The sequence below is a fragment of the Eublepharis macularius genome, chromosome 12 (genome assembly GCF_028583425.1).
Source record: "Eublepharis macularius isolate TG4126 chromosome 12, MPM_Emac_v1.0, whole genome shotgun sequence".
NCBI classification, from domain to species: Eukaryota; Metazoa; Chordata; class Lepidosauria; order Squamata; family Eublepharidae; genus Eublepharis; species Eublepharis macularius.
The window spans coordinates 3367190-3380312 of NC_072801.1; the positions used below are offsets into that span (position 1 = coordinate 3367190).

The following is a 13123-nucleotide window of genomic DNA, read 5'->3' on the forward strand; positions in this document are numbered from 1 at the left end:
AGTCCAGAATATCCCATTATGTAAGCATAGCAGAAAGTACAGGAATTAGCTTTTTAAAAGGCACCGTTCAAGAGGCTTTGCACTTTGGTACTGCTGCTGCCCACATACGGCCAACATGGATTAAGCCGTTAACACAGAGGGATTCATCCATCCGTCATGGAGCTGGGCGCTCGCTTGAAGGATAGAAGTGTCTGGCTGGAGAGGGCCCTGCAGAGTTGCAGCAACTCCTCGTATCTTGTTAAGTGAAGAACAGAAGGCCGTGGAGTGCTTGGCATCTGTTTATTGGGGGCATTCGACAGGGAGAAGTTTGCATGAGACTCGGAGGACAGGGTGGCTGGTTGAATCCAGAGACGGACTGAGCCTGGGGAAAGCTTGAGCAAAGTCAGGAGGCTGTACTCAAGTGGATCACGTTGACCTGAATTTAATGGTCCAGGGGCATCCTATTTCCAGTCGGAAGCCGCAGGCAGGGCTACCAAATGGCAGGCCCCCCTCCCCTGCTGCCAACTCCCCTGTCAGTCACAGGCATTTGGCACCCAGTGGATCTGTCAGACTATCATGACTAATAACCATTAATCTGTCCTGACCAGTCCTCCTTTGAAATCCATCTAAACCCTTGGCCATCTTGTGGCAGTGAGTTCCTCAGGTCTCATCCTTTTAACGGCTTGTTCTTAGCTTTGGACCCTTCCTTGGTTAATGCTGTGGCATGGTGGCTGCCCAGACCTGCTTGCATATGGTTGGGGTGCTGCATCAAGTGGCCCAAAATGCCCCTCTTTACCAGTATCCCACTAACTCTCCCTATTTCGTCCCCCCATCCTTGGGAATGCATTTTTAAAATGTGGGTTGTGTGCAGACAGGTCTTGTGAAACATCTTCAGGTTTCTAAACTTCCTTTAGTCCCTAGAAGTTAAATCTCTGGCTGTGCAATCCTAGGCAGAATAACTCCAGCCTGTGTGCATTGATTCCTCATTGGCTTCACTACAAGTGGGAGATGGGATGAGGAAGATCCACAGTGCACAGTGCACAAGATCCACAGGGCACAATTGCACATACCATGTAAATGCCCACATGTGGGTGCCATGGAGCCACTGTGCTCCTCTTTCCACCCTCCCTGCAACCACCCAATATTAAAGATGGCTGCATGGGTTTTGAGTCACAGTGCTTCTCTACACACGGCCAGTGTGGCTGGTTCCACTCTGACAATGGGCACTCTGTTCTGTCACCTTGAAGCCCACCTGAAGGGTCACTGTTGTGATCTGCTTGCTGCTTCAGAAGCTAGCAGAGAGAGCAGGTGTGGTGCAGTGGTTATAGCATCAGACAAGGGCCTGGGGGGCCCAGGTTTGAACCCCCACGCTGCTGTGGAAGCTGGCTGGGGGCCCTGGGGCCAGTCTCGTTCTCAGCCTCGGCTCCCTCAGCTACAGGATTGTTGTGAGGATAAATTGGAGGAGAAGAAAATGAGGTTAGCTGTTTTGGTTCCCCACTGAGGAAAAAGGCAGGATATAAATGAAATAAATAAATAAAAGAACTTCTTCGCAATGTTAAAGGGACATGAATGGCCTGGGCCTTGATGGGGTGGGGTCTCCATGTTTCATTAGTGACATTTTGGAAGGGGTGATGGTGTCAGTCTCAAAGGCCTGGGTGGTTGGGTGTCTGTGCCAAGAGCCCCCAAAGAGGTCACCTTTCTGGCATGAGAAGTGACCTCACACCGTTCAGCCATCCTGGGTGTTCATTTCCACCCTGACGGGCACAGATGCCATCCTGGACACGAATTACGTTGCATAAGTAACATAAGGCTGGCTTCGTTGGGGTTGCCAGCTCCCGGGGGGAAAGCCCTGCCCTGCCCTGTCCGTGTGCTTCTGGCAATCCTCATCTGTTGATGTCTCCTGGTTGAGAGGGTGGAAGCATATTGCAGGGGCCAGTTGGCGTGTCTCACTTGCCTGCTCCCTGTGCGGGTTCTTTGGGTGGGGAGGACCCTGATGGAGCATTGAGTCCGCAAGATGGTTTTGGATTTTCCCAAAAATGGGAGGAGATCCACACGCGCGCGCTTCCCTGCAAGAAAGCTTCTCTTCAGGGAAGGAAGATGGGGATTCTTTCTTGTGCATTTCTTTCCTTCTCTCTTCTGCCCCTGCCAGTCGTTCCTAATTTATGACATCTGATTATCATTAAAATCATCGACGTGGAACTATTCTGGGTGCTTTTTAAAAGCCTTCCTTGGCAACAGTCCTGACAGGCTTGTTGCAATAAGTTCATGACCATCTCCACCCACCCAGAAATGTCCTGTGACCAAAGGCCAGATCTGAAAACACAAAGCCTTAATATTTGACAGGTGGCACCTCTGGGCTTGGGACAGGGAAACAAGAAGTAGAACCAGGGCTTTTTTTCAGCTGGAACGCGGTGGAACGGAGTTCCGGAACCTCTTGAAAACGGTCACATGGCCAGTGGCCCCGCCCCCTGATCTCCAGGCAGAGGGGAGTTGAGATTGCGCTGAGTGGCGAGGAGGGCAACCTAAACTCCCCTCTGTCTGGAGATCAGGGGGCGGGGCCACCAGCCATGTGACCATTTTCTCTGAGGGCCACCCACTGAGTTCCACCACCTCTTTTCCTAGAAAAAAAGCCCTGAGTAGAACTAAAGTTTTTAAAAGGACCCAAATGGTTGCGCTGAGTGAAATAGTCAATGGATATGAAATGGAAAAGATGCGAGAGAGAGAGACAGAGAATTGTGTCCAGGACCTGCTCTGCCAGAAATCGCAAGTGATTAATATTATAATGGTCTATATGTAGCCTGTTGTTTGTCACTGTGGTGTTTGCGAGAGTAGCCTTTCCACTTAGGGTCCCTCTCTCCAGCCGTGGGCCGAGCTTTTGTGATGTCCTCTCGCGTTCCCGGGCATTCTGATGGCTTCAGGGTGGCTGCGTCACCAAGGGAACGTTGACAAACTCTTGAGTTTCTGGGAGGGCGGGAAAATATTTGGATGGTCTGGGAAAGATGGTGCGGATTGGTATGACAGGCAATATTCTGGTGGCATAAAGGTGGCCACCCCCTGTCCTGCGGGGCAGGTGAATGGCACGGGTGGCTTTGCAGCCCCCCGTGCTGCCTTTTGCCTGCCCTGCAGGACAGGGGGCGCATGACAAGCCGGCCGCCCCCTATCCTGCAGGGCAGATGAAAGGCCGCGTGGGGGGCTGCGAGGCTGCCCGTGCTGCTGCCTGTGCGCTCCTAGGGGGCTGCGAGGCTGCGCACGCGCTCCTGGCAGCTGACAGCTGCTCCCGGCACCCCCTCCCTGGCGGCGCCGGGGGCAGACTACCCCCCCTGCCCCCCCCTCAATCCAGCCCTGGTAGAAGGGGCCTTATTAAAACAGAACAGGGAATTATTCAGATCAAAGGGCCACCTCTGCCATTTTGTACTTCGTCCTCAACAAATCAATCATAGTGATTTTGCAACTTTGTATGCTACAAATTCATCTGTATCAAATAACAGAAAAACGTGTTTGTAGTACAAAGGGCAGCTATGTAAAAAAGGGATTATTGTCTCCTTCCAAGGCACAGAAACACTTATAATTTTGATAGCACTGACTTTGCCAGATCCACAAGAGCAAGATCAAATAGAATATTTTTTTGGCTAGTTTTTACTGCTAACTCTCGTCTGAGGCCAGAATGAAGAACAAATTTTCTGGAAATCTTATATTTAGAAGATGTTGCCTGATAAGGCTTCTGTTTGAACATGGGATGATGAAGAATCCGTCTTTTAAAATGTTGAATTACCGGCCGTTTTCATGCTGCTTGCCAGCCACGGAACATCGCGCCAAGCTCCCGGAATGACAGCGTCAGGAAGATGCTGTCGTTCCAGGAGCTTGGCGCAATGTTCCGTGGCCGGTAAGCAGTGTGAAAACGGCCACCATGGGAAAAATGACATCAGAACAAAACGGTTGTTGGAAGACACACCACACAAGGCCTGAACAAAACTGTTCTTTTCTTCAAGCGAGGATGTCTTGCTTTGGGAACTGGAGCCCGTTGGCCAAGGTGGCAGCGTTTGCTTTTTGCCCATAGAAAATGGTGGTTTGTTTTTGTAGTTGGAGATTAGGGTGTGGCATTCTCTTCTCTTTCTGTTCTCCTCTTCACATGGCGCCCAATTGTGAAGTCTGGATTGTAAACAGCTCTGTGCAAAGTGTTATCGTTGTAACTCCCATAAGTATTATTAACCAAGGAAGTGGCAGAAATCCAGAGGGCTTGTTTTCAAGAATTATCGGGAATACAAGGAGGGCTTCTTGCCTTTCAAAGAGAGATGAGGGTTTTTATCTTTTTTTTTTAAGAGCCAGAGAATAAACCACACAGAGACCCTGAAGCGGATTTGCCTCTGCTATATTCCAACAGTATCTAAAGAGTTTATAATTTCTCTGTAGATACTAAGAATATCCCTTTTGTTGGTGGTGGCAGGGAGCACGTCCTGTCTTGATTTTGAATTAAGAGGGGAGATAGCTGCAAAATGGAAGGAGTCTGAGGGGAGGTTGAAGGGCTAACTTCCCCCTGGGCTGCCCACGCCAAGGCAAATTGAGACTGTTTGAGCCTTAAGTTTGCATTTGATGGACAGACCAAGAGGCGTGGTCTTCATCTTGTCTGTTTGAGCCCATACATGGTGTGATGGACAGGGCTGGCTTTAGCTCCGCCTCTCCTGAGATAGCCAATAGGAGTGGACAAAATGCTTGGCCAAAGAGAGTTAGTCTTAGTTGGTGGGAAAAGAGGATTTGGGGAGCTGCTTGGGAGTCACTCTACATGAGGATGCTCAAGTATAGGGAGATGCAGTGGTAGCCGGGGGGCATAGTTCAAAAAGACAGGGCCAAAGGCTTTGTCAGTTTCACCTCCTCTCTACACTGGGGTAGTTTTAAAAGGCAGAGCCAGCAGGTTCCTCAGAGGCACGGATGAAATTAACAAACCCCCTCCCCCTTTCTCCCCTCCCCTCCCCCACACTTTCCCTTCTTCCCTTCCTCCCTCCACCAACAGCTGCAAAAGGTGGTGCTTCGAGGGGCATCAGAAACCTCAGTTTACAGCTTCGCATCTTGGCTGGACCTTTGGAGCAACTCAAAAGAAGGGGGACTGGGGGGAGGGAGAGAGAGAGAGAGAGAGAGAGAGAGCGTCTTTCTCAGTGCAAACAAGAGAGGGAGGGGAGAGGAGGAAGAGGAAGAGGGGGAGAAAAGCGCTGCTCGCCACGGCACCTAGATCCACTGTGCTGGGGAGGCAGCAACGAGGGGCACGTGTCCAGCCCAGGGCTTGTCTGAGAGCGATCTCTGCCTGCTCTGCCTTTTAAAACTACTAGGGATGCTAGCCTCCAGGTGGAGACCTCCCAGAATTACACCAGATCTCAAGGCAACAGAGACCATTTCCCCTGGATGCTCTGAAGGGTGAACTCTATGGCATTGTACCCCACTGAGGCCTCTCCCCTCCCCAAACCCTGCCCTCTCCAAGCTCCACTCCCCCAAATTTCCAGGAATTTCCCAACCTGGACCTGGCAACCCTCAAAACTACTCTAGTGTAGAGAGGTGAAACTGACAGAGCCTGTGGCGCCATCTTTTTAAACTAAGTTTCCCTGCTAACATTGCATCTTTCTGCACTTGAGCATCTCCGTGTAAGAGGTCTCGTGCTGAGAGACTCTGAGAGAGGAGGGTTTGAGAGGGGGGCAGCATAAATATAGCTGACGGTTAATCTGTTCTGTTACACTGAAATATTCTCCGTTTGACTCCAGTTTGTTTATTGGTTTAAGAGCCGCTCACCCCTATGTTCCACCTTGTAAATAAAGTTTGTTCTTGTTTTGTTTCAACCCTGGCTGTCTTGGAGTCACGGGCTGAGGGAAAACATCTCACACACAGACTTCAAATGCTCTGGCCACATTAAATGGGCCTAGCGAAGTAAATGGTGGCCGTGTTTATAGGGGAAATAACCTCTACGTTCCCTTTCCCCAACACCTAGTGTGTGCTTTCTGGATTGCCCACCAGTAGTAGGAGCTCGCCAAGGGGTTTGCCACCTCTTGCCCATTCCAGTGATCGGTGAGCAATGGGGCAAACCCCTAGAAGATGGTGTCAGACTATGGCATCCCAGTTAGCCAGAGTCTGTCTTCCTCCCTTCTGCAAGGAGCCAAGGTCTCTTGATTTCAAAAGGTTTATTTGAAAGACAGCACACAGGCCCAGATGTCCACATTCCAGGACCAGGGAGATCCTGGCTGAGCACAAGCTTTGTTAGGAATGAGTTACAAAATGAAAGTTGTTACAGATCAAACCCTCCGTTCCCAGCCTCCCCCCAGAGTTCACATTGCTGGGCGCTGTTCTGTGGGAAAGCTGGTCCATCAAGGTCGACTCTGAAGAAAAACAGATAAGACGCAGCATCCTCTCCCAGGGAAAGTGCGGTCACGGCTTAGCTGGACCTGGAGGGAGAGAAAGACTAAACAACTACCCAGATTAACATGGTGTGACTTAGGTTAAGTTCTCTTAGCATGACAGATCCTGACAGATGGCAGGCAACTGGGAAGTCTAGTGGGAGGAGCCGTAAAATAGTCACCAATGAGCGATTTCTGACCAGTGTTCTTTATTTCCACAGAAACCTGATGCCGAGGACGCTGGAGGGGCAGATTACCATGGAGAAGACTCCAAGCTACTTTGTGACAAAGGAAGCCCCACGGCGCATTTACAACATGTCCAGGGACACCAAGCTGATCGTGGTGGTTCGCAACCCGGTGACGCGGGCCATCTCGGACTACACGCAGACCCTGTCCAAAACCCCCGCCATCCCCAGTTTCCAAGCCTTGGCCTTCAAGAACCTTAGCACGGGCCTGATTGACACCACCTGGAGTGCTGTGCGGATTGGCATTTATGCCAAGCACCTGGACAATTGGCTGCGATATTTCCCTTTATCGAAATTTCTCTTTGTCAGCGGGGAGAGACTAGTGAGGGACCCGGCTGGGGAGATGGGCCGCGTCCAGGACTTCCTGGGTCTCAAGAGGGTGGTGACAGACAAGCACTTCTACTTCAACGAAACCAAGGGCTTCCCGTGCCTGAAGAAGCCGGAAGGGAGCAGCCGGCCACGGTGTCTGGGCAAGTCCAAGGGGCGGCCACACCCCAAAATTGACCCACAGGTCATCCAGCGCCTTCAGGAGTTCTACCGGCCCTTCAACATGAAGTTCTATCAGATGACGGGACAGGACTTTGGGTGGGACTGATCTCAGAAACACTTCACAGAAGGTGGAGATGGAGCCCACTGTGGGGGCCTGGGCAGTGGCCCACTTAGCAGAGCCACAGAAACCCCATTTCCTTCCCTTTTGAATGCTGGAGCGTTCGCAGCTCTGGGGCAAGGCTGTTGGATCTCCACAGGGCGTTCCTTTTTCTTTCTAATTTATATTACCTCTTCCCTGTAAGAGAGAAATGTACACTTGTGGAATAGAGAGAAAATATTTAAGATTTTTTAAAAAAAACAGCAAAGCAAAGCAAACTCAAGATCCAATGAAATGGCATTCAGAATAAAGCTGGCTAATAGAGATGAATTGTGAAAGTCTTGGAATGAGTGTGCGCATGCACAAGAACGCATGCAGGAAAATCCATTCCATCCTCTAAGTTCTTCTCTTGTAGGGCACCCCATTGATTTATAGTTGAAACAACCAGCCCCAAGCCTTGCACAGAAGGTTGGCTAAGGAACAGAAACGATGGGGCTGACATGCAAAGCAGAACTTACTGGATGGAGTTGGTGAGCCCCGAATCTGCTGTTTCTTGTTTGGCAGATTGCATGTCAGAATCTTTCCTTGCCAGTCCAGAGTGTTCAGAAATGCAGCTGGTGAGGCCAACCCTGTTAGTCTTGCATGATCCGTGTATAGCGGGAAGGGGCATGGCTGGTGTCGCATATGCAAGAACGTGTGTATTCAGTATTGTGAGAAGCCACCCTCTGCAGACATCCTTTCTTTTCACACAGTCAACAAGTTCTGGAAGGATAAATTTTGGCCGCACTTTCAAGACTGATGGAGAGTTGGCAGGTTCATATGAGGCTGAATTGTGGTCCCTTGTGAACACTGCTGGCCCAGCCACTGGTTCTGTTGTAGAAGCAGGGCTGTGTGTGTTTTTTTGATTGCACATTTTTTTTTTAAAAAAAAGAATTGTTTTGGCTGCAGAATTGAGTTTCCTGCGAATTTTTGTTTAAAGCAAGCTTCTAGCCCTCATGGTGGTACAATTCAATTCCTGGTGCAAGTGCAGAAGCCTGAGGAATTGCAGAATAAGACTGCCAAAGGGGAGTGGGGCTGAGGCTGCCCAGCTCCTAGCTCTTGTCCCTTATGAATGGAAGAAGGATAATTGTATGCAGTAGAAATGCAGGGTCAGTTATGCAGACTAATAGCAATTTGCATAATCTATGCAAGCCCCAGAATTCAGCACAATGCACAATTCTGATTGAGTACAAAATAAACACAATTCCAAATAAACCAAATTACCTTATCCCCTTTAGCCCATACAACAGCTCCCATGCCATGCCGGGTGAGTACTGCAATTGTGTGTTGAGCATTGCTTGCCACTGAAGTGAATGGAGAAGCTCTTACTTGCTCCGCTCCTGCAATGGAGCCCACCACATGAGCATCATGCTGCTTTGGGTGGGTTTTCAGGTGCTAGGAGGCAGGGCTTGCTATGGGAACATCCTATAGCAAATCTTTGGGGAAGAGGCAAGGGATTCTGTTATTATTATGATAAATCTGCCAAATGCTAACCCATATTTTTATGGATTTTTACTCCCCCCAAAAAGGTTGCAAGAACTTCTAGCAGCTAATAAAATGAAAATACCAAAAGTTGGTCTGAATCGATTCCAGATATTTACCTTTGTTTTTACCATCAGAAATCAAGTTGCTTTTGTATGTGTGCTCTACAGAACTGTGGTTCACAAGGGGTGCCTCTAGGAACAGGCTCGAACGGGGCACTTTCTACCCAAGAACACAGAGGAAGCGACGAATTCCCTGGTGTTCCATACAGGGGGAAACGAAGCCTGTTCCCACAACAAGAGGCTTAAGGGCTCTTTGTGTTCTAAGCCTCTTCATGGGGCTGTAAGTTTGTACAGGTAACGCTTAAGGGCTCTTAAGCCTCGGACACACTTGGGGCCTCTTCAGAGGTTTGTTAATCTGTTTACTGAAAAAACAATAGGCCCATTGGCAGGCTGAAATGTGTGTCTGACTCCAGCCTGGACTGTGTGCTTGATTTCCTGCTGGAAGCGATAGGCTTGAAAGATCACACGCACGCACCCCACTCCTGGTTTTGCCCTCTTGTGCAGTGATGGATTTGTGTTGCCAGCGAGCTCTCGAGCTGCCCAGGCTGGCAGGTAAAGCTAAAGCAGGGGGTGGAAGATGACTGTGAACAAAGGAAAATGGTCCGCTTCTTGCACCGCTGTTCGGGCTCCTTTTTTCTACTGAGTTCTCTGAATCCTGTCCATGTTCATTTTCTGGAACCGCTGCTGGGGGCACGGACCTGGGAAGACATTTTGGCATCTGCTCTCAAAGGACACATGGCCCTCAATTCAATGTACAGGGGGGAAGGCACTCTGTGTGTGTTCAGGGGTGCTTCTTCTTTGTTACATACGAACACCTTGTTTCCATCACAGAGGAATGTAGTCATGGAAGGGGATGAAGCACGATGGGTGAGGCTCAAAGGTGGAGATGTGGAACTTGCAGGCAACTGTTTTCACGGGGCCGAGTGAGAGAAGCCCTGGTTCACAAGTCATAGTGAACGCACGTACAACCTGCAAGTACATGTGTACTCCTATTTGTAAGAAAGGGCCAATACATGCCTGCTTTACAATGAAACTGGGGACTAGCATCAAGATATATGTGAGGCTTCAATCACATGTTTGGTTGAACATGTGTTGAATGTGACATGAGAATTACTCAGTGCACATATTAAAAAATCAAGTGTACGCTACCTGGATTGTATGTGTGTTCACTCTAGCTAGTGAACTGTATTCAGTATTGTGAGAAGCCACCCTCTGCAGACATCCTTTCTTTGCACACAATCAACAAGTTCTGGAAGGATAAATTTTGGCCGCACTTTCAAGACTGATGGAGAGCTGGCAGGTTCGTATGAGGCTGAATTGTGGTCCCTTGTGGGTCAAATCAAACCAGCTTCTCAGCTTGTCATGAAGGAAGGCCATCAGAAAACAGCAACACTGGAAATCTTGGGACCTGCCTATGCCAAAGCCGTGTGGGGCAGGGGCCATAATAAGGAGGGAAATTTGAAAACTATAGTCTCCCATAGTCTTTCAAAGCAGTTCAGGTTGGTAATGGAGACAGATGCTTCTGAGTGGCAAGGAAAATTGAGTGCAACCGTGGCTTCCACTCTCCAGGATTTTCTTTATCTGATGCCTGCTTTCTGAGTCCCACAGAGAGCACAGCCATGTGCCAAACATAGGGAGTGCTTATATCACTGCCATGGCTTCCTTGAAAGACTCTTGGGAACTGTAGCTTTGTGAGTGTGCCGAGAGAGATCCCCAACACACACGCGCACACACACACTGTCTCCTGTTCCCAGGAACCTCTGAGGAGTGGACATGCCTATGCAACTAGTCTGTACCTTTGCTGGATGCTATTATAATCAATGAAATGGGCCTGTGTTTTGCATACGCCAAATGTGTTTATATATTTGCCGTAGTGATTTCAACAGTGCGCTTTAGAAGGGGGTGGCAATTTCTTTTTGAATATCACCATATTGAGTATCAACTGCAGCAGGCCTGTGAACTTTTGCTGTGTAAATCTAAAAAAACAACCCCACTTTATTCTTCCCTGAAACCTCTAGTGAGCCTAACTTCTATGCAGAATATCCTGGGTTCAGTTGGATGCCTTGCCAGCTCAAGATAAAGTGAGGCTGAAGGGGACGGTGTCTTCATCCGTGGCCTTGCAGGGATGCTTCAATCCTTGCAGGTGATAAGCTTGAAAATCTAACAACAGGGATGCTCCGCATGTTTGGTTTTGAATCCAGCACTCCTTACTCTCATACTACTCATACTACCACTTCACCGTTTCGAACATTGGGAGTCAATGTACACCTCGTTGCCATTGGCAGGGCTTATTTCGAGGGGGAGCACGCAGGAACACCATTCTGGCAGTTCCCCAAAGAGGTCACATGTCAGGTGGCCCCACCCACCTGACTCAGCCATTTCGGGCCTGTTTCAGCCTGGATTGGGGCCAAAACGGCCCGGATCGGGTGGGTGGTGGATCACTTTCTCACTCAGCAGCGGCCCGATCCTGACCATTTGGGGCCCCTTTTGGCCATTTTCAGCCCATTTTGGCCATTTTGGGCCCAATTTTGGCCCTGAATGGCCAGGATTGGGTCCAAAACAGCCAGGATAGGTGATGTCAGGGGGTGTGGCATATGCAAATCAGTTATGCTAATAACACACTTCCGGTGCTGGCAAGGGGTGTGGCATATGCTAATGTGTTATTTGTTCCTCCAGCTCTTTTTCTACGAAAAGACCCCTGGCCATTGGTATTATGGTTACAGAGGCAGTGGGCCAGTAGCCACTGTGAGCACACTCTCAGATTTTGCAGGATCCTTGAGGTTGGGCAATATTTTCTCAGCCTTTTGGTTTAGTGCAGAAGGTCATGAAAACGACAGTTCTCATCAATCACAGCAGAAAGTCATCCCAGGGAAGATTAGGAAGAGTGGGTTACTGGAAAAGTCATCTCTGTGCATGGGGGGGCGTTTGCAAACATCCCATGGAATTCTTGCCAACGCCCAATGAGTATTTTCAAAGGTCTGGAATGCTCTCCCAAATGCTGGTGGTTTGGGGACTGAGGACGGGGCACTCCTCCATGCGTAGTCTGGCTGAGTGTCCAGGAGTTGGATATGCTGATATGAAACTATGGCCCACAAAGACCACCTGCCTTTTTGTTGCAGATGCGCGCACACACCACGGAGGCACCGTATCAGGTGGCCCGCGATGTCAGAGCTGATGAGAGGGGCTCTGTTGTCACTTTTGCTGGCCGCCCCACGTGATAGACTGCACCCTGCTTGTGTAGGTTTTGTTTTGAGTCATGACATTTGACCAAATTATTCTCCGCCAAGGGCTTTAAAGATTCCCAAGGGCCCGTGAATGCCGGGAAGTGCCGATAGTGATCCTATTTCTCAGTTGAGTGCTTACATTGAGGCTGAGACCCATTGAAATGCAAAGTGCTGAAAGGGCCCCAGTTCTGAAAGCTGGTTTGTGTCTGCCTTGTGAAAAAGGGGAGCTGGGGCGGAGGGTCTCTTTTTCCTCCCCTCCCACCTTTACCCAAAAAAAAGGCCTGAATCTCTAAAGCTACACAATGCCACATAGACTGGAGCTTTTCAAGCATCTGACGCGATCCCAAAATGCATTGAAAGCCTTGGCTTGCAGACTCATTAAGGGGGACTCTGTGGGCTCTTGGCAAAAGCCCGGTCGAGGCGGGCCGCCTGGATTAAGACTTTCTGAAGTGTTACACGAACCCCCTGCTTCAACTAATTGCTGCCCCCTGGTCCACGGGGTCAAGTATTTGCATTCATGGCGCTGAACAGCAGCCACTTGTGAGGCTGACCAGGTGAAACCCCCACTTCATTAGACCAGGACAATAAAAACAAACTCTTTAAGGGAGGAGAAGAAGGGGAAAGACAACTGAAAGGGGAAACTGTTGGGTTTTCAAGCACAATCCCGCTGCATTCAAACTAGCCCTCTTGTTACCGCTGTGAGCTTCTTGGAGTTAAGAGTTGCAAAATGGGGCAAGGGGGGGGCACTTTGCCAATAGCTTTGTGCTAGATCTGTCGAGCTATTTGGTAGTTGCTGGCTGGGTCCATTTCAAAGGGAACGTCTTTTTGATGGCGTGACATCTCTTCGGGCCTTTGCTGCTATTCTGGTCCCAAAACTGAAGTGCAGGGCTGTGTTTTGTGGGAACAAGAGGTAAAACAGGATTGGGCTTCCAAAGATGTCTTGTTTTTTAATGTCAGTTTTCTAGGCCTTGTGATTGCAATATTTTTCCAACGCCTGGGGACGTCTCCTGATACGTTCCCCCCCTTTGGGGGCAGTTTCTTCTGACGATCGCTTTGTAGGGCTTGTACAAGTTTCGTATTATTCTTCCATTTCTGTCTTTTGCCTAGATATTTTATTCTTGCCACGACAATT

At 49.4% G+C, this 13123-nt stretch overlaps 1 protein-coding gene across 1 annotated transcript in view; it reads left to right on the forward strand.

Moving 5' to 3' along the window:
* Window positions 1-7508, forward strand: part of HS3ST6 (heparan sulfate-glucosamine 3-sulfotransferase 6) — a 94512-nt gene extending 87004 nt beyond the window's left edge. The window contains exon 2 of the mRNA XM_054993464.1: window positions 6575-7508. Coding sequence (XP_054849439.1) covers window positions 6575-7193 — 619 coding nt within the window. The 3' untranslated portion in view covers window positions 7194-7508. The remainder of the gene's footprint in view (window positions 1-6574) is intronic.
* The last annotated feature ends 5615 nt before the right edge of the window (window positions 7509-13123 follow it).